This window comes from Aquarana catesbeiana, linkage group LG07 (genome assembly GCF_042186555.1).
Source record: "Aquarana catesbeiana isolate 2022-GZ linkage group LG07, ASM4218655v1, whole genome shotgun sequence".
In the NCBI taxonomy this organism is placed as follows: Eukaryota; Metazoa; Chordata; class Amphibia; order Anura; family Ranidae; genus Aquarana; species Aquarana catesbeiana.
The window spans coordinates 136,756,586-136,782,641 of NC_133330.1; the positions used below are offsets into that span (position 1 = coordinate 136,756,586).

The 26,056-nt window shown below is 41.8% G+C and overlaps 1 protein-coding gene across 4 annotated transcripts in view; it reads right to left on the reverse strand.

The window, feature by feature from the left end:
- The window catches only part of UBN2 (ubinuclein 2), a 690,706-nt gene that overhangs the window by 283,446 nt on the left and 381,204 nt on the right, over positions 1-26,056 (reverse strand). For all 4 annotated transcript variants that reach the window (XM_073592702.1, XM_073592701.1, XM_073592700.1 and 1 more), the window contains one exon: positions 12,267-12,382. In XM_073592702.1, coding sequence (XP_073448803.1) covers positions 12,267-12,382 — 116 coding nt within the window. The remainder of the gene's footprint in view (positions 1-12,266; positions 12,383-26,056) is intronic.

Sequence of the window (26,056 nt, forward strand, 5' to 3'; positions counted from 1 at the left end):
TGTTTTTTTTTTTTTCTTTAAAAATAACAAAGACTTTAGTATTACTTTAAGGCTTTAGAAAGAAGTCAAAAGAAAGGGTCAGGTCTGAGCATTTAGGCCCTTTTAAAAATAATCTAATCTAGAGTGGGTGACTGGGGACAAAGAGAAGGCAAATGTATTAAATACATTCTTCGGCTCTGTGTATACAAAAGGAGCATGGGGAGCCAATGTCCATAATGGGGATGATATTGACACAGCCCTAAATGATCCACTATGGCTCAAAATGTATATGGTCCAGAAATATTTAGACAGAAAAAGGTGGCTAAAGCACCTGGACCAGATGGCATACACCCACGGATCCTAAAAGAATCGAGCTTTGTCATTTTAAAGCCATTCTAATTTTTAGGAACTCTTTAATGATAGGCCAAAGTGGTGTCTATATTTAAAAAGGGATCAAAATCTTACCAAATAGCTCAGGACTGCCAAAACTACTACAAATTTGGACAGAGGGGTGGCTGTGGACGTGGTATACTTGGATTTTGCAAAAGCATTTGACACAGTTCCCCGCTCATGGCTAATGTGTAAGGCAAAGTCTACAGGCTTGGAAAGATCAGTTTGTAATGGATAGAAAACTGTCTAAAATACCGAATTCAGAGAGTAGTGGTTAATGATTCTTACTCTGAATTGTCTAAGGTTATCAGTGGTGTACTACAAGATTCAGTGTTGGAACCCTTACTTTTTAATAACTTTATAAATGATATAGGGTCTGGGATTAAAAGTACCATTTCAGTTTTGGATTTGACACCAAGCTATGCATTGGAATAACGTCCAATCATGAGGTCTCCAACTTACAAGCCAACCTCAATGCACTGTTTAATTGGGCAACTATGTTGCAAATGAGGTTTAAATGTTAATAAAAATGTAAAGTTATGCACTTGGGGGCTATGAATATGCATGCATCATACATACTAGGGGGAGTACAATTGGGGGAATCAATGGTGGAGAAAGATCTACGTGTTTTGGTAGATCATAAGTTTAATAATAGCATGCAATGCCAAGCTGCGGATTCCAACGTGAGCAAAGTTCCTTCTTGTATTAGGAGAGGTATAGTCTCCAGAGAGAAATATATTATTTTGCCCCTGTAAAAATCATTAGTAGGACCTCATCTGGAATATGCAGTTCAGTTTTGGGCACCGTTTCACAAAAAGGATATTTGGGAACTGGAGAAAGTGCTGAGAAGGACAACCAAACTGATAAAAGGCATGGAGGAGCTCAGCTATGAAGAAAGATTAGAGAAACTGAATTTATTCTCTCGAGAAGAGGAGATTAAGGGGTGATATGATCAACGTGCATACTGTAAATACAGTAAGGTGGATCATATAGTGAACTTGGTGAGGAGTTATTCACTTTATTAGAACAAGGGGGCATTCTTTACGTCTGGAGGAAAAGAGATTTAATCTCCATAAAAGGTTTCTTCACAGTAAGAGCTGTGAAAATGTGGAATAGTCTCCCTCAAGAGCTGGTTCTGGCTAGCTCAGCAGCCTGTTTTAATAAAGGCCTGGATTATTTCCCAAATGTGCATAATATAACTAGATACTAACATTTAAAGGTAAAGTTGATCCAGGGAACATACGATTGCCTCTTGGGGGATCAGGAAGCATTCACATGCTTTCTGCAGGGTATTTCCACTGATCAAAACTTCAGCCATAAGATCATGCGCATGTTTAAAGACAAGACCCCCTAGTCTAAAATGTTGCTGTATGGAGCCCTTCAAGGTGTCCACTGAGAAACTAAGAGGATGTGGAAAATTCTACAAGTATTGCGATTTGGCAAAGGCATCTTTAGAAATTGGGAAAATTTAGAACCACTGGACACGTGAAGGTCTTACTGAGATAAAAGGCATACACCATTTCTTAGTGAACTCACTTTCCATAGGGTAATGCTGAGCAAACCCTTTTGACAAAAATGGTCAGGGTGGGTCCAGTATGTGTACCAAACATTAAGTGAGAATGTACAGGAAAATATTGAGGATGCTATGGTGAATGCCATGATCCAAATCATGTAACCTTTGGAGTGGAGGACTCTGGAAATGATAACTTTAACTGCTTCAGCCCCGGAAAATTTGGCTGCTGAATGACCATGCCATTTTTTGCATTTCGGCACTGCGTTGTTTTAACTGACAATTGCGGGGGTCATGCAGCGCTGCACCCAAACAAAATTGACGTCCTTTTTTTCCCACAAATAGAGCTTTCTTTTGGTGGTATTTGATCATCTCAGCGGTTTTTATTTTTTGTGCTATAAACAAAAAAAGAGCGACAATTTTGAAAAAAAAAAAAAAACCACAATATTTTGTACTCTTTGCTATAATAAATAGCCCCATTTTAAAAAAAAAAAAAAAAAGTAATTTTTTTTCTCAGTTTAGGCCGATATGTATTCTTCTACATATTTTTGGTAATAAAAATCGCAATAAGTGTATATTGATTGGTTTGCGCAAAAGTTATAGCGTCTACAAAATAGGGGATAGATTTCTAGCATTTTTTTTTACTAGTAATGACGGCGATCTGCGATTTTTAATCGGGACTGCGACATTATGCCGGACACATTTTTGGGACCATTGGCATTTATACAGGGATCAGTGCTATAAAAATGCACTGATTACTTTAAAAAAGTCACTGGCAGAGAAGGGGGTAACACTAGGGGGCGATCAAGGGGTTAACGGTGTTCCCTAGTGTGTGTTCTAACTGAAGGGGGGATGGGACTGTCTAGGGGAGATGACAGAATGCTGTTCATACTTTGTATGAACACACGATCTGTCTCTTCTCCCCTCAGAGAACTGGGATCTGTGCGTTTACACACATAGATCCCGGTTCTCGGTATGTCGCAAGCGATTGCGGAAGCCCGGCGGTGCACATGCATTGGCTCCGGAGGCGAAGAGCAGACGCATGCCCCTAGTGGCCACAGGGCGAAGCGACGTTACATAACATCGTTTCGCCCAGCTGTGCCATTCTGCCGCAGTAATACTGCAGTGGCTGGTCGGCAAGTGGTTAAATTGGTCCAGGCGACTTCCGAGAAAACTCACAAAGGCTTTTTGGGTCTGAGATAAACTCTGACCCTGTGGTTCTTCAAAAGGAGATTCAGCGTCCACTTTTGTCAATAAGGAAGGAAACTAAGGTGATCCAAGCTGGCAAGTATTCCAGAAAGCTGCTGTTGTACCCCAGCGATAGCAGATAAGAATTCCTTCACTTCCACAAAGGACCTGGAGAAAGATGCCCTGGAAGTAGCGTAGATACCAGATTAACAATCCCCCATGGGACACCTTGCACTCTACTTGAAAGTACCAGTGTGCATGCTACCCAAGGAGATTTCCTCTTAAATCTGCCAGTGCCCCCCACCCGTACAAGGAATCGTTGTGTGGTGTGGCCTCTCAATACTTGCTGCGACTTGTACCACTGGTTTGCAAAGACACTACTCCATTAACAGCCCCAGCTGAGATGCCCCCCATCCTTTGCTGCCTATCACATGTGCAATACAGATGCCACTAGGGCACTCCGAACCACTTGTGACGTTACGGCTCTAGTGCACATGCATGCGCGGCCCAGCTTATACCTGGGTGAACAAAAATGCAATCACTTCCAGCACTCAGAAATCCAAAGACAAGAAGTACAGTGAAGGTAACATCTGTCAGAAATTCTCCACCAATGCAGCCCTCCTCAGATCGGGGATCTAGTAAAAACTACAAAAAAACAAAAAACAAAAAAAACACAGGAGGGCGCATATGCCTAGTACCTGAGATTTCTTATAATAAAAAAGCAAAAATATAAAAAACTGGGTACTCACAAAAGTGGGGAAAAAGGAAGGCATAAAAACAATGGGGATGTGTGTGAAAATAAAATATAACTGTAAAGGCAAGACCGGTGGCACAAACTTAAAAAGACAAGAATTTCTGATCCATTGACTGTGATCCCTCCACCACAAATGGATGGCCTCTCACCTTAACGATTCGACCTGAAACAGGTCACAAAGCAGAAAACACATAGTAAGGCAGTCCTAGTAGTGGAATCCACGGATTCAGCGTGCCACATATGCAAAGAGATAATGACAAATCTAGTGCTCTCTGTATAAAAGTTTATTGTATAAAAACGGAGAAACTCACTTATATGCAGCCGCACTCAGATCCGAGTGGCGGCAAAACAGCGTGTGATCGTATCAGAGACAGATAACCGCGGGTGACGTCATGCGTTTCTAACCCCTGTACGCGTTACGTCCAAAGGCGGGACTTCCTCGGGCGTGGGGCTGGATACAGACGGCCCGCATTGTTTAAATAGATTGTCATGGTAACAGCAATGTGCCAATCAGAGGGCTAGATACAACGGTCAAAAGACCGATTAATCTCTGGAGACCCCATAGGCTGCAAAGAATGAATACATCTGCAATATTAGTGTGCTTATGGAAATAACACAGCGCAGATTCATTAAAATAATAATGGCAAAAAGTATTTCCTCTAATATAAGAATGACAAAAATGGCAAAACACTGGAGAGCCAAAAATCTCTCCATAACCTATCCAGGACAGATTACTCTCCTTTATTTATAATTGTCCAGCACATTGCTCATTTCAAATTAGGGAATAAATATTAGAAAATTTCAAACATGTTAAAAATAATATAGATCGCATAAAAATCGCAGACGTCAAGCCACGGTCATCTTACTGACACAATCATGTACAGAAATGTCAGTAAAATTCACAATAAAATACCATAAAAAACACCATATAAAAATTCAAAACAAAAGGGGATTTATCTATTAGAAATAAAACAGTTCAAATCAAAATCTACATTCATTCCTGCTGGTGACAAAACCTTGGTTTCGGGGATCCAGAAGGATTCTCTACAACTCAGCTGTCTAATATAGTGGCCTCCTCTCCAATGATGGGGAACTTTTTCTATCCCCCAAAACTTAAGGCATTTGGGATCCCTTTGTTGACATAGTCGGAAGTGCCTAGACACACTATGAGTCTTCACCCCCCGTTTAATGTTGCTGATGTGTTCTCCCACTCGTATGTGTAATACTCTGGAGGTGCGGCCTACATACTGTAGGCCGCAATCACACTCCAGCATATAAACCACCCCCACAGATGAACATGTAATAAGGCCTTCAATCTGATAACTTTTATGGGTGACATTAGAAACAAATTCTTTACGCCTCTTAATGTTTCTACTGGCTTTCTTACAGGGGGCACATTTGCCACACGCGTAAAACCCGGACAAAACACTAAAAAGCCTGTTGTCAGCAATCTTAGGGGGGTCAATGACCCCTGGTGCCAAACGGTCACGTAAGGAGGGGGCTTTCCGGTACATAAACCGGGGGTGTTGGGGGAGGACTGATCCTAAAGTCCGATTGCATTTTAGAATTGGCCAGTGTCTGGCTATAATTCGCTCAAGTTTCTTATACTGGATATTATAATCCAGTAGGGGTGCAACGAATCAAAAAACTCACGGTTCGGATCGTTCCTCGGATCAGGAGTCACGGTTCGGATCATTTTCGGATCAACAAAAAAAAATCTCCCCCCCGTAATATCCACAATCTCCCTATTGGCAGAGTATGGCAGAGTATGGCAGGGTATTGGCGGGTATATTGGCAGGGTATTGGCAGGGCATGGAAGAGTATTGGCAGGGCATGGAAGAGTATTGGCAGGGCATGGAAGAGTATTGGCAGGGCATGGAAGAGTATTGGCAGGGCATTGCAGCAGAGCATTGCAGAGTATTGGCAGGGCATTGCAGAGTATTGGCACTGCTGCCATACGATCTCTCCCCTCCACTGTACAGATCAGTACACAGAGGGGAGAGGATCACGTGCTAAACGGCCGCCGGGTCGCGGGTGTCCCGTACGGATCAACCTCCGTGGATCGGATCACAGATCGATGAAGATCCGTTGCACCCCTATAATCCAGTATAACTCGATAACCCGTCATATTGTCTTCTACTTCAGTGGTTTAACCTCATCAGCCACAATAGTACTCCTGTCTGTAGACATTACTTTCGCAATCTCAGAGTCAGACTGTGTATAGCCTTTCTCCTTGAACCTAGCTGCTAAAATCTGTGATTGTGATAAAAAATCACCTTCTGACGTACAGTTGTGTCTCAGACGGATGAATTGGCCTCTCGGAATGTTACATAGCCATGATTTATGATGACAGCTAGTCAATGGAATGTAAGCATTCCTATCCGTTGCCTTAAAATGGTTCCTGGTTTGAAAACCACCCTCACTCTTGAAAATTTCAAGATTTAGAAAGGTGATCTGTTGCTGATCGATCATCCAAGTGAGCTGAATGTTTTTGTTATTGTCATTTAACTTGTCCATGAAAACTTGAAGACTGGTCATATCACCCTCCCACACCATAATCAGATCATCAATGTACCTCTTGTAGCATGATAATTGCGGTGGAGGATCATGGAATATGACATCATCCACCCAGTGGGCCATGAACAAATTGGCCACACTGGGAGCAAAACAAGCTCCCATGGCTACACCACGTATCTGCAGGAAGTACTCCCCATTTAACCAAAAGTAATTGTTTAACAAACAAAACTCAAGACTCTCCAATAAAAATGAAACATGGTCCCTTGGGAGATCAGTAGCTGCCAAGGCCCATTTAGCTGAGTCTAAGGCTTGCTTATGATCAATAATAGTATAAAGTGATCCTACGTCGGCGGTGATCAATATACTGGAAGGGGTACATGGGAGGGTGGACAGAATTTGGAGAATCTGTTTAGTATCACGTAGGAAGGCTTTTGTTTTAGTAACAAGTGGCTGTAGGAAAAAATCCAGATATTGGCCTAGCCTAGAAGTGATTGAATAAAATCCATTCACAATTGGGCGACCCGGTGGATGATCAGGATTATTATGTAGCTTTGGCAAAATGTAAATAGGAGTCCTACAGTAAAAAGGATCCAGGTAAGATGCCTCCTTGGGATTCAAGATTCCTTTACTTTTGCCATCTTCCACTAGCAAATGTAAATTATTCTTAAAAGCCAGCATAGGGTCACCCCTCAATAATTGGTAAGTATTCTGATCATTAAGTAATTTTAACATTTCAGCTTGATAATGAGCTTTACTGAGTACAACTAGCCCCCCTCCCTTGTCAGCTGGCTGGATCACTATATCCTTCCTTTGTTCCAAGGAGGATATACCTCTTAATTTTTTGGGAATCTCTGACCTTCCTGATCTTGAGTTGGTCAAGATTATGACAAACCATGTTCCTAAAAACCTCTAAGTGCCTGTTGTCACTACACAGAGGATTAAAGACTGATCGGTTCCGAAGATTAGAATGCCTGGGGACAGGTTCAGGATGAGAGGAGTTTCGCTGTACAGGGTTAGAGAGAAAGTATTTCTTAATATTTAGATTACGAATGTATTTCTGTATGTTAATATAAGCCTGAAATTTGTTCAGGTTACGAACTGGAGCAAACTTTAAACCTCTATCAAGGACCAACATCTCATCAGCAGTAAGGGGAGTACCACTAAGAGTAAATATCCCAGTGCCTAATGGGGTCTTTGCCTTTTGCGCTTGTCTTCCCCCCCCCCCGCACCCTCTGTTTTTTCTTTTTAGGCTGACTTGGCCTTTTCTCAGATCCTGGGGGCCTTTTCTTTGGTCCTGGGGGCTCATGTAATCTGCAGTGTCTCTCACCCAAACCGGGGTCTGTGGAGGGGGTCCCCTCCAAGGGGTCCTCTCTTGGCCTAAAAAATGGTCCTGATTGTATTGTTGATCCTCCCAATGATTTTGTAAAGGGGCATAACTGTTAGAAGTATGAACTGGGGCTCCTCTGGGTGCATGGTTACTTCTACCTTGTGATCTTTCCATTCCTCTAGTTGGTACAGTATGCCATGTATAATTACTCGAGTAAGAGGGGAGATGTTCATAATTATTGACAGGGGGGGCCGGATAAGGATGATAATTTCCTTTACCTCAGCCACACTTCTTAGACCTGGGAGGACCTCGGCCTCCCCGTCTAGGAGTATTGTGATAGATGGACACATCTTGAAACTGTTGGTATAGGGTCACAGGAGCTTCATAAATAGGATACCCTTGAGTAGGGACATTTGATGGAGGTACTGTAGTATCCATAGCTAATCTCTCAGGATTACCAGATGGTAATGACTCCTGGAATTGCCATTTAAAGATTTGCTTACGATCAAAATCATTGAGATCACATAGGAATTTCTTCTTCTTTTTATCACGTGCTTCTTTGTCTCATTTAATAAGTTTAGATTTTAATTCTCCTGACAATTGAATAAATTCAGTGGAGTCTTTAAAACTTTCAATAGGGTCAGTAATCTCCTTAATCTGGCTTTCTAACCATTTATTTTTTCTCTGTTTACAAGAAAGTAACAATCAGAGGAGATCAAGACTTTTTTCTACAAAAAAGTTACACCATTCTTTATTTGACTCATCATCAGACAACCCATCATTTGGCGGTAAATCCCACCTCAAACGCCTGGGTATAATTTGAGCAAGTAAATACTGCTCAAAGGACACAATATCCCACCAGGTTTCTCATAGTGTGTCTAGGCACTTCCGACTATGTCAACAAAGGGATCCCAAATGCCTTAAGTTTTGGGGGATAGAAAAAGTTTCCCGTCATTGGAGAGGAGGCCACTATATTAGACAGCTGAGTCGTAGAGAATCCTTCTGGATCTACGAAACCAAGGTTTTGTCACCAGCAGGAATGAATGTAGATTTTGATTTGAACCGTTTTATTTCTAATAGATAAATCCCCTTTTGTTTTGATTTTTTATATGGTGTTTTTTATGGTATTTTATTGTGAATTTTACTGTGACATTTCTGTACATGATTGTGTCAGTAAGATGACCGTGGCTTGACGTCTGCGATTTTTATGCGATCTATATTATTTTTAATATGTTTGAAATTCTCTAATCTTTATTCCCTAATTTGAAATGAGCAATGTGCTGGACAATTATAAATAAAGGAGAGTAATCTGTCCTGGATAGGTTATGGAGAGATTTTTGGCTCTCCAGTGTTTTGCCATTTTTGTCATTCTTATATTAGAGGAAATACTTTTTGCCATTATTATTTTAATGAATCTGTGCTGTGTTATTTCCATAAGTACACTAATATTGCAGATGTATTCATTCTTTGCAGCCTATGGGGTCTCCAGAGATTAATGGGTCTTTTGACCGTTGTATCCAGCTCTCCGATTGGCACATTGCTGATACCATGACAATCTATTTAAACGCGGGCCGTCTGTGTGTATCCAGCCCCACGCTGAGGAAGTCCTGCCTTTGGACGTAACGCGTACGGGGGGTTAGGAACGCATGACGTCACCCGCGGTCATCTGTCTCTGATACTATCACACACTGTTTCGCCGCCACTCGGATCTGAGTGCGGCTGCATGTGAGTTTCTCTTCGTTTTTATACGATAAACTTTTATACAGAGAGCACTAGATTTGTCATTATCTCTTTGCATATGTGGCATCTTTATACCCTGATGAGCCCTGAATCTGTGGATTCCACTACTAGGACTGCCTTACCTGCTATGTGTTTTCTGCTTTGTGACCTGTTTCAGGTCAAATCGTTAAGGTGAGAGGCCATCCATTTGTGGTGGAGGGATCACAGTCACTGGATCAGAGATTCTTGTCTTCTTAAGTGTGTGCCACGGGTCTTGCCTTCACAGTTATATTTTATTTTCACACACATCCACTATTTATGGACATTTATTAATTGTGCAGCACGGTTTTGATATTTATGTTTATGAGAGGTGTCGCTGAATTTACCTTTAGTGTCTGCTAGCATTATATTGTGATTTTGTCCTGTTTGAAGTCTGCGCTGAATATCTTTTACAATTTACATAAAAACAATCGGCACAATCCAGTACAGGAATCATGTGACCAGCAAGCAATACTGTAGTGCTGGTGAGCTGACATGTTTTGGGGCACACCTTTAGCTTTAGTAGAGCTGGACACGGGCTGATTTGGGGATTCACTTATCCATCCATTTTTTCATTATTCTCCCTGGATTCCATCTCATGTTATCATACATAATTATAGAGAATGCAAGAACTATGTGGGCTGACTTTTAACCCAGTCTTTGACTCAAGTGCCTCCCCTGTATGGGCGGCATAGAGGTGCATTAGAGAGTGTATTTGACTATTAGGGTTTGCTGATTAGCTCAACTCTGAGGAAGGGGGTGCACTCCCGAAACCCGCCAGCTCGCCAGCACTAAAGTATTGCTTGTCTGTTCACGTGATTCATGCACTGGATTGCGATCCATGTTTTTATTCCTTCCTTTCTTCCAGTTTTGTGAGTACCTGGTTGCTACATTTTTGCTTTTTATTATAATAGATCTTTGGTAATGTACTAGGCATTTGTGCCCTCCTGTGTGTTTTTGTGTAGTTCATAACTGAGTGCATACAAAGGGCAAAGAAAACCTTTGTATCTTGCAATTAGCACCTAGAGCCTCCAGGACTCTTAAGCTCTACTATAGTTATGAAGTGATTGGGGTGGCCCAGGTAGCTGCACATGCATTTCACATAGGAAAGTGAATCAACAAGTAAATAAACATATAATTTTAAGGACACAAGGTTCCAATCATCACCCATCACAGCTGAATCTGCTACTAAAGTACTTCATGGACTCAACTCCCCAGCTGGGGATCTCTGGCCTGGACAAACATAGCACTCTACCAGTCTGTAAGGCAATAAATATATCATTCTGGGGTGTCCAGTGCCGACTAACAACCTTAAAGGCTGTCCCGTGATCAGTGCAGGGTCCAGGTACCATTCTTCTGAACGGCATAGATCACGGACCTGGAAAAAGTCAGTCTCCTAATCCCAGATGGACCTTTTGAAAAGCTAGCTTTTCCTATGTGCAGAGACTGCATAGACATGACCATCATCAAGGCACTTTAAAAAAACGAAACAAAGCAAAAAAAACTGAACTCTTGTCCGTCTTTTGCGTCATGACATCACGTCTGGTTTACTGAAGACTTAAAGGCTCCAGATTTAACCACTTAAGGACCGAGCCTCTTTTTGACACTTGTTGTTTACAAGTTAAAATCTGTTTTTTTTTTTTGCTAGAAAATTACTTAGAACCCCCGAACATTATTATTTATTTTTTTCAGACACCCTAGAGAATAAAATGGCGGTTGTTGTAATACTTTATGTCACACTGTATTTGCACAGCGGTCTTACAATCGCAATTTTTTGGGAAAAAATACACCTTTTTGACTTAAAAAATAAGACAGCAGTAAAGTTAGCCCAATTATTTTTTATATTGTGAAAAATAATGTTACGCCGAGTAAATTCATACCCAACATGTCATGCTTCAAAATTGTACCCGCTCGTGGAATAGCGACAAACTTTCACCCTTAAATATCTCCATAAGCGATGTTTAAACATTTCTACAGGTTACCAGTTTTGAGTTACAGGAGGAGGGAGCTAGAATTATTGCTCTCGCTCTAACGATCGCGGCGATAGCTCACATGTGTGGTTTGAACAGTAGGGGGCAGTGTATTAAAAAAAAAAAAAATTAAAAAAAAAAATGTAAGCACCCAGTCCCTCCGAGCTGACGCGCAGAAGCGAACCATACATAAGTCGCGCCCACAAATGTAAACCGTGTTCAAACACATGTGAGGTATCGCTGTGATCGTTAAAGCAAAAAGAATAATTCTAGTACCAGACCTCCTATGTAACTCTAAACATATAACCTGTGAAAATTTTTTAAGCTTCGCCTATGGAGATTTTTAAGTATCGTAGTTAGTCGCCAGTCCACGAGTGTGTGCAATTTTAAAGCATCACATTATTCAAAAAAATAGAGCTAACTTTACTGCTTTGTTTTTTTAATTCATAAAAGTGTATTTCTTAAAAAAAAAAAAAAAAAGGATTTGAAAGGCCACTGCGCAAATACATCGTGGCATAAAATATTGCAAGAATCACATTTTATTCTCTAGGGTTTCTGATAAAATATATATGTTTGGGGGTTTCAAGTAATTTTCTAGCAAAAAAATACTGATTTTAGCTTGTAAGCAACAAGTGCCAGAAAAAGACTTGGGCATGAAGGGGTTATAATCAATAACTCATTCCTGGCAACCTTGCTGTTTTTCTTATTTTGCTACAAGTGAAATTGTTTACATGTACCCAAATTCTTCTATACCAAGCAGAGTGAAAAGAAAGAAGAAATTCCTTGAATGACAGTAAGGCAAAGGTTATGCACAAGTACAGGGGTTATAGACCAGTAAGGGAAAAAAAAGGCAGTCAAAAACAAAAAACTTACTTTGTACTTTTGGCCTGATGTGCCTGGCAGTCCTCTTGGTACTTGTTGAGCTGTCCAGGCATCACATTGCTGATAGCAACTTTTAGTCTTTGCAGTGGCTCTTTCAGTCGGTCATCCTATAAAAGTTAGCACACACTAGCAAAAAAGACATAATGTGTATATAGACAAACAGCTATTTAAATTTCATAGCCAAAGGTTAGCTTTTCTGTTACAATATTCAAAACACAAACATTCCAAAAAATCTTCTTTGGAACACAAATGCTTTATGATCAAACTGGATAGGAATGGTCTTCAGTCAAGCTTTTCTTAGTAAAGGCAATTAGGACTAGTAGACCAAATGCAGGGCTGAGACTACTATGTCTGTTGAAGAAAAATAAAGTGACAGAAAATGAAAAGCTTGCACTATGTAGATGTCAGAAAAAACATTCCTTTAAACACTTGCTTGCTGGGCACCTAAACCCCCCTCCTGCCCAGACCAATTTTCAGCGCTGTCTCTCTTTGAACGACAATTGCGCGGTCATACAATAATGTACCCAAATTAAATTTTTATCACTTTTTTCCCACAAATAGAGCTTTCTTTTGGTGGTATTTGATCAACTCTGGGTTTTTTTTTTTGTTAAAAAAATTAAAAAAAGACTGTTTAAAAAAAAAAAATACAAAACCTATTTATAGTTTGTTAATAAATTTTGCAAACAGGTAATTTTTCTCCTTCATTGATGTACGCTGACGAGGCTACACTGATGGGCACTGATAAGCTGCACTGATAAGGCGGCACTGATAGGCAGCACTGCTAGGTGGCACTTATGAGGCACTGATTGGCACCACTGGTGGGCATTGATAGGTGGCACTTGTGAGCACTGATAGGTGGCACAGATTGCTGGCACTGATTAGTGGCACTGGCAGGCGGTACTTGTGGGCACATATGAGGCAGCTTCGCCTCTTCCTCTTCGGGACCGATGTCACTTCAAACAGAAGCCGGCGATCGCCTGACAGCGTGAGAAGAAAAAAAAAAAATAAAAAATTACTGATCCTCTGTTTACATCACGTGATCAGCTGTCATTGGCTGACAGCTGATCACATGGTAGGGAGCCGGGATCGGCCCCTTGCTCGGATCTGTGACTTGGGTGATCACAGCGTGTACCGCGTGCCCCCTTCAGGGGGGTTAGGCCAGCTTTGAAAGGGGAGGACGTCGGTAGACGTACTCCTGGCAAAGCAGATCCGCGCTGTAGCCGTCAATCGAATATAGCGTGGATCTGAACAAGTTAAATATTTATTCCATGTGATAATAAGGTTGTGTATATAAAATTTAAGGAGGAGGCACTAAAAAGTTCAAGAAGTTGCTGTGGAAAAATAGGGTGAATGCAATAAAAGCAAGAAAGCAAGCTGCAAGTCCATAAGTGATAAATCCCAACACCAAAGTAGATTGCTCCGAGATATAACTTCTAGTTCTACCACCACGAGTGCTCAATGGGAAGGTGGCCACTCACCAGAGATGTTCCACTCCAATGGCCCTTCGAGATGAAACTAGGATGTGAAAAATGAATCCAGAGGAGACATGAATAGAAGTCTCATAGGGGGTTATTTACGAAAGGCAAATCCACTTTGCACTACAAATGCAAACTACAAGTGCAATGTCGCTGTAGATCTGATGGGGACATGCAAGGAAAATAAAAAACAGCATTTTAGCTTGTACATGATTGGATGATAAAATCAGCAGAGCTTCCCCTCATTCCAGATCTACCCCTCAGATTTACAGCGACTGCACTTCTAAGTGCACTTTCAGTGCAATTTCAAGTGCACTTTTAGTGCAAAGTGGATTTGCCTTTCGTAAATAACCCCCACGGTGTAGTATTTTAATGAGAGTTTAAAAAGTCGCAGCAGTTACTCTCACATGTTGAAATGCCTGGCACTAGGTGTATACAGCGTGTGTGAGTAGGCTAGTCCGTGCGTTCCGCATCTCGATCCGGAGGGCAAAATCTTGTGTGAGATATCAAAGTAGGACCCGGAAGGTACCTGAATCAATTATTTCAGGAGGATACTTTAAAATCTTTTATTCAAATAATGGAAAAAAATGAAATCCCGAAGAATGGGTTTTTTCAATACCTCCAGCTTAGACATGCTATAAGAGCACAGTTCCGCTCCTGTGATTTAAAATTAAGATTAAATAAGTCAACAATAATCTCCATATTAGATTCTAAGACACATAAGAAAGGACTTATATCATGACTATATGGGGCACTATATACTAAATTTCAAGATTTGGTAGTTATTCCATCAAGGGCTCAATAGTCAACGGCCTTATCTACAGTCCCTGATGTATCTTTATCTACCACACAAAAGTTAACACAACTATTTATCTTACACAAGGTGAATCATACTCCCGAGAAACTATTTAAATGGAAACGGAGTCGGAATCTCTGTCCTCGATGTAAGGGCGAACCAGCGAACCTCATTCATATATTATGGAAATGTCACAAGTTTTATCGATAATGGCGGGGGGGAATCTGGACTATTAACAGCTTGTTAGGAATGGAGTTGCCACTAGATCCAGGTTTGTGCTTGTTACTGTAAAAATGTGATGGAACAAGCCAGGATTTCAAGTGGTGATTATATCATAATATTGAGAAGCCTGTTTCAGTAAGTTAATAGCTCAAAATGGATTTCAGTACATGCCCCAACAGTGGAGGAGTGGAGAATACAAATTAGGGAAAGTCTGTTAAAAGAGAAATATGTGTTTTTGCATCGAGACTGTCCAGGGAAGTTTGAGATTATATGGAGAAGGTGGTTGGCTAATTTTGGCCTGGGTATCAAAAGGAAGATTAGTTAGCAAGGGTTGAGGGGAGAGGGAGAGAGGTTTGATTTGGAGTAGGGTTGTTTTTTTTTTTTTTTTGTGAGCGGTTTTATTTGTTGGCATCTGTATCTGGATTGTATATAGAGTTTGTTTGTAATGTACTGCATTTTTTTTTTTTTTTTTGAGTATGTAAAAGTATAAAATAAAAAAAAAAGTTATTGGATTAAAAAAAAATACCACCAAAAGAAAGTGGTCTAAAAAAAATAAGAATTTCATTTGGGTACAGTTTTGCAGGATCGCGCCATTGTCATTCAAAGTGCGACAGCACTGAAAGCTGAACATTGGCCTTGGCAGGAAGGGGGTAAAAATGCCCAATAGTGACCACTTCAGCCCCAGAAGGATTTACCCACTTCCTGACCAGGCCATTTTTTGAGATACAGCTTTAACTGACAATTGCGAGGTCATGCAACGTTGTACCTAAACAAAACGTATCCTTTTGTCCCACAAATAGAACTTTCTTTTGTTGGCATTTGATCACCTCTGCAGTTATTTTTTGCGCTATAAACAAAAAAAAAAGTGACAATTTAAAAAAAAAAATAAAATTTTTTTTTACTTTTTGCTATAATAAATATCCCAAAAATGTAAGAAAAACAAATTTCTTCATCAGTTTAGGCTAATATGTATTCTTCTACATAATTTTGGTAAAAAAAAAAAAAAATTGCAATAAGTATATATTGATTGGTTTGTGCAAAAGTTCTAGCGCCTACGAAATAGCAATGGCGGTGGTCAGCGTTTTTTTTTTTTTTTTTTTTTCCGGGACTGCGACATTGTGGCGGACAGATCGGACACCTTTGACACTTTTTTGGGACGATTGACATTTATACAGCGATCAGAGCTAAAAATAGCCACTAAATTACTGGATAAATGTCACTAGCAGGGAAGTGGTTAACACTAGGGAGCGATCAAGGTGTTAAGTGTTCCCTAGGGAGGTGTTTCTAACTGTGGGGGGAGTAGACTGACTGGGAGTAGAGAGCGATAGTTGTTCCTGATCACGAGGAACAGCAGATCTCTTGCTTCTTCCCTGACAGAACAGGGATCTGTGTTTACATTAACAAATCCTCGTTCTGGCTCTTTGAGGAGCGATTGCGGGTTGCATGCGCATTGGTTCCGGCCTTGCACTGTGGGCGTGCACTTAGCTCTTAAAGCAGCCGACATACACCTACGGTGGTTTGTGCAGCCGTGCCACGCAGCCGCAGCATTATGCCGGTGGCTGGTCGGCAAGCATTTAATGCGAACATACAGTAAATGGAACAATGAGCTCTGCCCAAGTTAGAATGATCCCAGCTTCTTGAGAAGCAGCCCAAATTCTGGTACAACTTGATGATTTATGAACACTACTGCTGTGGCATTTTTGGATTGGACTCTGTCTGGCAGTCCCTGGAGCAGGGGGGTCAAGGGCCGAAAGGAAAGCCAAATCACCCTGAGCTACACCTGGATGTTTATTGGCATCTGCGTTCCTTCTGATCACTCTATCCATTGAACTGACAGGGAGTCCAGGACTTCTCCCCCATTCTGACAGACAGGGTCCTCCCTATTTTCCACACAACAGAGAGAAAAGATTACCCTAACTATAGTACTAGGCTAGATAATCACCATTCTAAGGATAACCTGATTTTGGTGTTCAGACATCGGGCAATCCAAGGACAGAAATCCAACCACAGCAACCTCATGCATGAATAGAGGGGCGTTCCAGGGAAATTACCTTGGGACCGAAAGGTACAAAGCTTTTCCAAGGGAAGGAAAACTTGTGTCGGAGCTGTGAAAATGTGGACTAAACTCCAAGAGCTGGTTCTGTCCAGTTCAGTAGATTGCTTTAAAAAATGCCTGGATTCTTTCCTAAATGTACATAATACAATTAGATACTAACATTTATAGGTAAAGGTGATCCAGGGAATATCAGATTGCCTCTTGGAGGACCAGGAAGGAATATTTTACTCCGCTGGAGCAAATTGGATGATGCTTTGCTGTTTTTTTTTTGTTTTGCCTTCCTCTGGATCAACTGTGGATATGGGAATGTGTATATAGCATTGTTAAAATTTATTTTATTTTTTCCTTTTATTGGTTGAACTACCGTATGTGTCCAGGAGGCGGCCCACATATTCTAGTTGGTGCAATGGTTCCTGGGTTGAAATTTGCAGACAGTGCACAATGGTCCTGAGGCCTTCTAATTGCTTCAGCAGGAGTAGAATATCCAGGTATCTCTAGAAATTGGATCCCCTTGGCTCGCTGAAAAGCCAACACCAGGGCCAGCACCTTTGTGAGCACTTAGTATTGTGGCTAAGCCAAAGGGTAGGAAATATCCCAGATGGAGATAAGCAACCACCAACCTTATAGATTCCATACAGAATCCTAAAAAATTCAGCACTTTAGGTCCAGAATGGACCACACATGACCATTTGGCTTCGGCACTGAGCAGGTTGGTGTTAGTAACTGTGAAACCTTTCTGGAATAGGTGCAATGACCTAAAAATGATTAAAAAAAAATAAAAAAAAAAAAATGAAAGGAACAGTTTAAAAATAAGATAAAAAAAGCAAAAAAATAATAAAGAAAAAAAAAAAAAAAAAAAAAAAAAAAGCACCCCTGTCCCCCCCTGCTCTCGCGCAAAGGCGAACGCAAGCGTCGGTCTGGCGTCAAATGTAAACAGCAATTGCACCATGCATGTGAGGTGTCACCGCAAACATCAGATCGAGGGCAGTAATTTTAGCAGTAGACCTCCTCTGTAAATCTAAAGTGGTAACCTGTAAAGGCTTTTAAAGGCTTTTAAAAATGTATTTAGTTTGTCGCCACTGCGCAAATACTGTGTGAAAAAAAAAAAAGAAACACCCACCATTTTAATCTGTAGGGCATTTGCTTTAAAAAAAAAAAAAAATAATGTTTGGGGGTTCAAAGTAATTTTCTTGCAAAAAAAAAATAATTTTTTCATGTAAACAAAAAGTGTCAGAAAGGGCTTTCTCTTCAAGTGGTTAGAAGAGTGGATGATGTGTGACATAAGCTTCTAAATGTTGTGCATAAAATGCCAGGACAGTTCAAAACCCCCCCAAATGACCCCATTTTGGAAAGTAGACACCCCAAGCTATTTGCTGAGAGTCATGTCGAGTCCATGGAATATTTTATATTGTGACACAAGTTGTCACTAAATGATATATTGCTCAAACATGCCATGGGAATATGTAAAATTGAGTACTGCTTGGACCTTGAAAAAGGGGATATACCCCGAAAGCTTGTCCTGAAAAATTGTATGTTAGTGCAAATAAAAAAAGTATCCCGGACAGTACTCAATTTTCTCTGTCACAATTGCACTAATACGGCTACAATCAAATCAAGTCTGACAACCTATCACATTTTTTAAGGCCCTTCATATTTCTAACACATAGCATGTACATACCAAGAATTACACCCCAAAATACATTCTGCTGAGCAAAGTGCAAACAAAAAGATTACCTGTGATTTTAGTAGTGCAGTTGACCATAAAGGGGAGCATTGGTCCAGGCAGTAGGCAGGGATGTGGTCAGTGACAACGAAAGGAATTGTCCAGGCAGCAAGCAGGAATACTGTCCATAGTCAGTACAGACAGCATGCAGAGATATGGTCAGCACATGCAAAGGAATTGTCCAGGCAGATACATAGTCAACACAGCCAAAATATTGGTCCTGCTAGTAGGCAGGAACATGGTCCATAAAACAGGTAGCCGGCAGAGGTGTGGTCAGTTCATGCAGCAAGCAGAGGCATGATGGCAGTAAACCAGCAGCAGGCAGAATTATCAGGCATAGGGCCTTGGTCAGGTAAGACCTGGGCACAGAGGTAGAGGTTTATTCCATCCAAATCTCTTTGAAGCCTTCGTTCTCCAGACCCTAATCCGGGAATTACGAAACCCGGAAAAAAAACAAAAATAGTTTCCTCCATCCGGAAAAACTATTCTGAAGCCCCTCACATGTGTGACCCCTGTGATTATAAGCAGGGTAAAAGATCAGTTCAAGCAGCAGGCAAAAAACGTGGTCAATAAACAGTCCAGGGTCAGTTCCAGAGCAGGCAGAGGTATGGACAGTTTAGACAGCAGGCAGAGGTGTGGTCGAATAACAGGCCAGGGTCAGTTCCAGGGCAGGCAAAGGTATGTACAGTTTAGACAGCAGGTAAATTACGTTTACCATACTTCACTAATAATGTAGAGAAGTACGGTAACGGCGGAAATAGTCACCTATGCAGAGGCCTGGTTGGGAAGGACACTGGGGACAATAAAAACTGGTGTTTCGTCTAACTTCTCTTCTGGAGCACACACAACATTTTGATTTTTACATCCTTGGCCTCCTTCTCCAGAAGAGATTTTTCGGAAAAAATTGTGTTTGTGGAGTCCGCTCACTACATCTGAGCAAATGCTTTCTGGTGGGTCTTCAGGGTACAAAAAAGCGGCGACAATTTCCTCTTGACAGCCAAGAAAGGTTACAAGGGTCTCAGTGGATTTGCACTAAATCATATATATATTATAAATGGCCAAATTGAAAAAAAAAGATTTTTTTGTACAAATGTTGGGATCTTATAGAAAGCTAGGGCTGGATCATTTGATCATTGAAGTCGACTCCCCCCATGAACAAATTGTAATCGTGAACATATTCTGGTTCATGGATTGGGCCGTTCCTTCCGGGGATTTGCAAGTACAGTATGTGTCACTGAATTGATGAAAGCATGTAGATGTCTCGTTTGTTCTTCCACTTGATAGCCAATATTTCCTTGTTCTGCAAAGTCGCCGACTCTCCTCATTGTAGTCTTGCATTAACGAGCCTTTGCGGGAAGCCCTTCCTACTAGCGCTCATGGTGCCACATGCTAGAGTTTTCCTCTGGTGAAGATTGAGGGCAAACTCGTGTAGTAATTATCAACATATAGACGAGAATCCTTTTCAAGGAGTGGTTATACAAGCTTCCAAATGACTTTTCCACTTGATCCGTTATAATCTGGACATTCAGGGGACACAGCTGGGTGTCCTTTTCTTCATCGACAAGGAAGGCATAGGTGTACCCCGTTTAAACTCCATATCTGGCCCTTTTGCTGGGGATAAACTGCTTAAAGCCCAGCCTGCCAGTGAAGGGGACAAGTGACTTATCTGCGCAGATAATTTTGTCAGGGATAAATAACTGGCCGAATTTTATACAATTTGTCATATGCTGGAAAGGGCATTGGGTGTTGATGTAATGGAGGAACCGCATAAGCATTAGATATCTTGTTCTTGGCATAATGGATGAGTAGATTGGCATGTGATGGATGGCGTGGGTGGACCTGTATGAGCAATTCTTTTTTTTGTTAGTCCCATATTGAATGTGAGGCCCAAAAAGAGTCTAAATTCCTCCACTGGTAATTCTCTTCACTCATAGGGATGGGCGTAACTTGAACCTGGGTTGCTTGATATAAATTGTTAGGCATAGAGGTTGCATTGGGCCACAATTGAACGCAAGACATCTGTAAAAACTAAATAAAATGTAAAAAAAATCAATGGGGGCAAAATTCTCTGTTCACCTGGACACCTGGCTGGGCGGTAAAAGGGGGAATGTTAGCTGCTTCTGAATTATGGGGAAGCCAGAGGGTTTTGTAGGGCATATGAAAGGCTGGCATGGGTCCTAACCCTTAGGGCAGTGGTTCTCAACTCCTGTCTTCAGACAACACTAAAAGGCCAGATTTTAAGAATTACCCTGGGGAGATGCAGACTAGAATACTGCAATCACTGAGCAGCAAATGAAATCACCTGTGATGTATTTCAGTTATCTTGCAAACCTAGCCTGTTAGTGGGTCCTGAGGACAGGAGATGAGAACCACTGCCTTAGGTGGTGTCACCCCACTAGTGCCTGGCCTTTCTTGAAGAGGTACTCCATTCCTGGTGGATGCCACTGCTCTCCTTGGGGTAGCCTGCTCCTTGCCAGAAAGCTTTCGTTTGGTGGGCACCCTTTCCTCCTCTTCCGATTATGTAGCAGACCCACTGCTTAAAACGGGTTTGTAATCCAAAGTAGACTCAGAGCTCCCCGCTGCTCTCGTCGGTCAAGCTTAGAAGTTGGTATGCCTCCTCACTGGAAACGTTTTTTCGACATACTGGTGACTGTGGTCTGTGGTAATAAACTGCTGGGGGGACACCTGTACAGGTGTGGCTGCACTGCTGGGTGCTGATGAGGCTGGTCTAATGAGGCTGCACTGCTGGGTGCTGAAGAGGCTGCACTGCTGCGTTTTGATGAGGATGTACTGATGTGCACTAATGTGCTGCACTAAGTTGGCACTGATGATGATCCACTGATGAGCACTATTTGGCACTGATGAGCACTAATAGGGCACTGTAGTGGCACGGATTAGCACTAATAAGGCACTATAGTGGCACTGAAGTAACACTGATGAGTACTGTAGTGGCACTGCTGAGAAATGAAGGGGCACTGCTGAGCATTGTTTCTCAACCTTTTACGGTGAAGTACCCCTGCAGATCTAAAAAAAAAAAAAAAAAAAAAAATTCTGAAGTACCCGTCTCGAGAAAGTAATTTTTATTGTTTGGGTGTCATGGTGTCTGTGTGTGTGTGTAGTGTCAGTATTCGTTTGCGATGATTTCTGCGTGCGTTTGTGATGGTTTTTGTGTGCACAATCATCATCAAATGCAGCCTCACCAGCGCCCATCAATGCAGCCGCACCAGGGACCTATCTGTTCTTTCTTACCTTTTACTACGCATATATTTGAAAACATCTTGGGTTTGTTTTACTTGCTATAGCTATGCGTTTCTTATATTATATTTTAGCTGCCCTGATTGCGCCTTTGCATTACTTGTTGCATTTCTTGTAAGATTTAGGCCTCATACACACTCGACGTTCTAAAAACGCCAGTAGCTTTAGCCGCAGAATGCTGCTGTAAAAAAAGTGATTTTTTTAGCTTTTTTTTTTATAACAAAACTTTACTCCCACAAAAGCTTATGGCTCAAAATTGCTCATAAACGCAGAATAGCCATGTTTTTCAGCATTTTTACAGCTGGAAAAACTCTTCAGACCCACTAATTCTAGGTGATAAAACTGATAAAAGCCTGTGTGTGCATGGACACATAGGATAATATGCTTGGGAGTTTACTGGCTGCAGAAAACAAAAAACAAAAACACGTGAAGCCAAAAACAGCAGCTGTGAAAACGTCTAATGTGCATGAGGCCTTAGCCTCATGCACAGTGGACATTTTTACAGCCGCTGTTTATTTTTTTGCATGCTAGTCTCATACCGAAAATTAAGTTTACTATAAGTACAAAACTTCTCGTACAACAGAACAACAATTTGTAAGTGATGTACTGTATTTGTATTGTATTTTTGAACAAATGTACCGATAAAGACGAAAATTGTACGGGAAAAAATGATCAGGTTTGTCCCATCGGATGAACTGTCGTGATTGGCTCTCAAAAGCTGTAAACTAACGATCAGATTATCGTACGATCGATTAGAATGCGGTATGTTTCGTACGATTTTCTGATCATGTATAAGGGCCATACGTGTATAAAATTGCAATAGAGCTCAAGTAATATACGCTTGTATAGAAAGTCCAGGTGCAGCGCTAATAAAAAGCAACAGTATTTGAAGTATTAGCCACTTAAGCCCCGAGCCTCTTTCTGAGATTTGGTGTTTACAAGTTAAAAACATTTAATGGCGTTCGTTGCAATACTTTGTCACACCGTATTTGTGCAGCGGTCTTGCAAGCACACTTTTTTGGGAAAAAATACATTTTTTGAATTAAAAAAATAAGACAACAGTAAAGTTAGCCCAATTTTTTTTTTTTATATTGTAAAAGATAATGTTACGCCAAGTAAATTGATACCCACCATGTCATGCTTCACGCTCGTGGAATGGCGACAAACTTTTACCCTTAAAAAGCTCCATTAGGTGATGTTTAAAAAAATTCTACAGGTTTCATGTTTTGAGTTAGAGGAGATCTAGGGCTAGAATTATTGCTCTTGCTCTAATGATTGCGGCAATACTTCACATTGTGTGGCTTGAACACAGTTTAAATATTTCACATATGCGTTCGCTTCTGAACGCGAGCTCGGCGGAGGGGGAACGTTTAAATTTTTTTTTTTTTTCTTATTTATTTTAACTTTTCATTTTTTATTTTTACACTGTTCTTTTAAATAAAAAAAATTGTGTCACTTTTATTCCTATTACAAGGAGTGTAAACATCCCTTGTAATAGAAAAAAAGCATGTCAGGACCTCTTGAATATGAGATCTGGGGTCAAAAAGACCTCAGATTTCATATTTACACTAAAATGCAATAAAAAAAAATTAAAGTTACGTACCGGTAACGTCTTTTCCAGTAGTCTTTCAGGACAGCCACCATGAGAGATAGTCTCCTCCTCTTCCTCTAGGAAACACTGCGCCAGCCCATAAATTCTTACTTCCCCCTGCCAGACCTCAGTATATTCCAAGATTACCTCCGGTCAGCTGGGGAGACACAAGAACACATTAATAACATACTATTCCATATCATTATCATGCTGCGTTCTGGTCTTTTATAAGACACCCCAAAATTTCGGGTGGGTAACTAGGGCTGTCCTGAAAGACTACTGGAAAAGACGTTACCGGTACGTAACTTTAATTTTCCCCTTTCGTCTTTCAGGACAGCCACCATGAGAGGATGAACGAGCACTTACCAGTTAGGGTGGGACTACAGCTTGCAACACCTTTCGCCCAAAGGCTTGCTCACTAGCCGACACCAGGTCCACTCTGTAGTGCTTAACGAAAGTGGAATAGCTGGACCATGTTGCAGCCCTGCATATCTGCTCTGGTGTTGCTCCAGCCTTCTCTGCCTGAGAAGCTGCCATAGCTCTAGTAGAGTGTGCCCTTATACCCATTGGGATTTCTTTCCCTGCTAATGTATAGGCCTGGCCAATGGCTACTCTGAGCCATCTGGCAATAGTGCGTCGAGACGCTTTGCATCCTTTTCTGGCCCCAGAAAACAAAATAAATAAAGAGTCTGACTTTCTAAACCTCTTGGTCAGCTCTAGGTACTGAAGGATACATCTCCTTACGTCCAACGAATGAAATTTTAATTCCCTTTCCCCCGAGGGGTTGGGACAAAATGAGGGTAGAACTACCTCCTGACTTCTGTGAAAACCAGAAGCAACCTTAGGTAAAAATGCTGGATCAGTCTTGAAGATGATCCGATCTGGAAAAATAACGCAAAAGGGAGGTCTAACAGATAAGGCCTCAATCTCGCTGACTCTCCTGGCAGTTGTCACTGCTACCAAAAAAAATGTTTTTAACGTAAGATCCTTTAGTTGACATTCCTCTAAAGGTTCAAAGGGGGTTCCCGTCAGGCCCTGTAAAACTAAAGATAGGTCCCACTTGGGAAAGGGAGGGCCCTGAACCGGTCTTTGTCTAGACAGAGCCTTAAAGAATCTGACCACCCAAGGGTTGGTGGCCAGATGCTTTTCTAAATAAGCACTGAGTGCTGACAACTGACCTTTAAGGGTACTTATGGATAAACCCCTATCTGCCCCGCACTGAAGGAATTCCAACACCGTTGTGGGACTGTGTACCGCAAAGGAGCCTTCCGCACACCATTCATTGAAACGTACCCAGACCTTTTTATAAATCTGGCGTGTTTCCTTCTTCCTGCTGTTGAGGAGGGTGGAGATTAATTTCTCAGAAAAACCCCTAGCTCTTAGCATACCCTCCTCAGTAGCCAGGCCGCTAACTGCCATTGGTGAACCTGTGGACAGAGGACTGGGCCCTGTGAGAGGAGATCCTCTCGAGGTGGCAGGAATAAGGGAGGTTCGACCACTAGTTGCTTGAGTACTGAGAACCAAGCCCTCTTTGGCCAATGTGGTGCTACTAGAATCAGGGACGTGTTTTCCATCTGGAACTTCCTGAGAACTGCCGGTAATAATGCTGGGGGCGGGAAGGCATAGCAGATTCTGAAATGCCAGTTCTGGATCAATGCGTCGACCCCTCGCGCTCCCTCCCCTCTGTTTAGGGAGAAAAAACAAGGGGCTTTCGCGTTGCTTCTTGACGCGAACAGATCTACTTCTGGAGGACCCCATTTCTCTGAAATGAGATTGAAAACCTCCTGGTTGAGGATCCAATCGCCCTCTCTCAGTTTGGTTCGGCTGAGAAAATCTGCTATCACATTCTTTTCTCCTCTCAGGAAGACTGCTGAGAGTGAGAGAGTGTGAATCTCGGCCCAGTTCAGAATGTCTGATGCTAAGGCTGACAGGACTCCGCTTCTCGTGCCGCCCTGTTTGTTTACATAGGCCACGGCGGACGAGTTGTCCGACCGCACCTGAACATGGTGGCCCCGTAGCTCCTCCTTGAAGAACCTGAGTGCTAGCCCGATTGCCCTCAGCTCCTTCCAATTGGACGACCTTCTTAGTTCGTCGCCCTCCCAGGTGCCCTGTGCTAAAAGGGAACCCAGATACGCCCCCCAACCCTTGCCGCTTGCGTCTGTGGTTACCACCTGAGAAACTGGGATGAACCACAGACGACCCTGCGACAAGTTTGAGACCCTCCTCCACCACCAGAGGGATCTCTTTACTTGGGGTGGAACCTGTACCAAGGTGTCCAGATCTTTCTGACTGTGATCCCACACCCTTAAGACAAAGGACTGTAAGGGACGAAAGTGCAGACCTGCCCATTGCACTGCTGGGAGGGTAGCGGTTAATAGTCCCAGGACCGACATCAGAACTCTTATGGAGACCTGACTGCTGCACTGGAGAACAGCCACTGCCCTGTCCAGTTTTTGTACTTTTTCTGCTGGAAGAAACACTCTCAGTAGCGTTGAGTCCAACAGATAGCCTAAGTACGTGATGCGCTGAGAGGGAATCAAACTGGATTTCTCCAAGTTCATTAGCCACCCTAGACCTGTAAGAACTCTTTGTTAGTTCTAGATCTCTGACTAACTGCAGTGGACACGGTGCAAACAGGAGCAGGTCGTCCAGGTATGCTATCA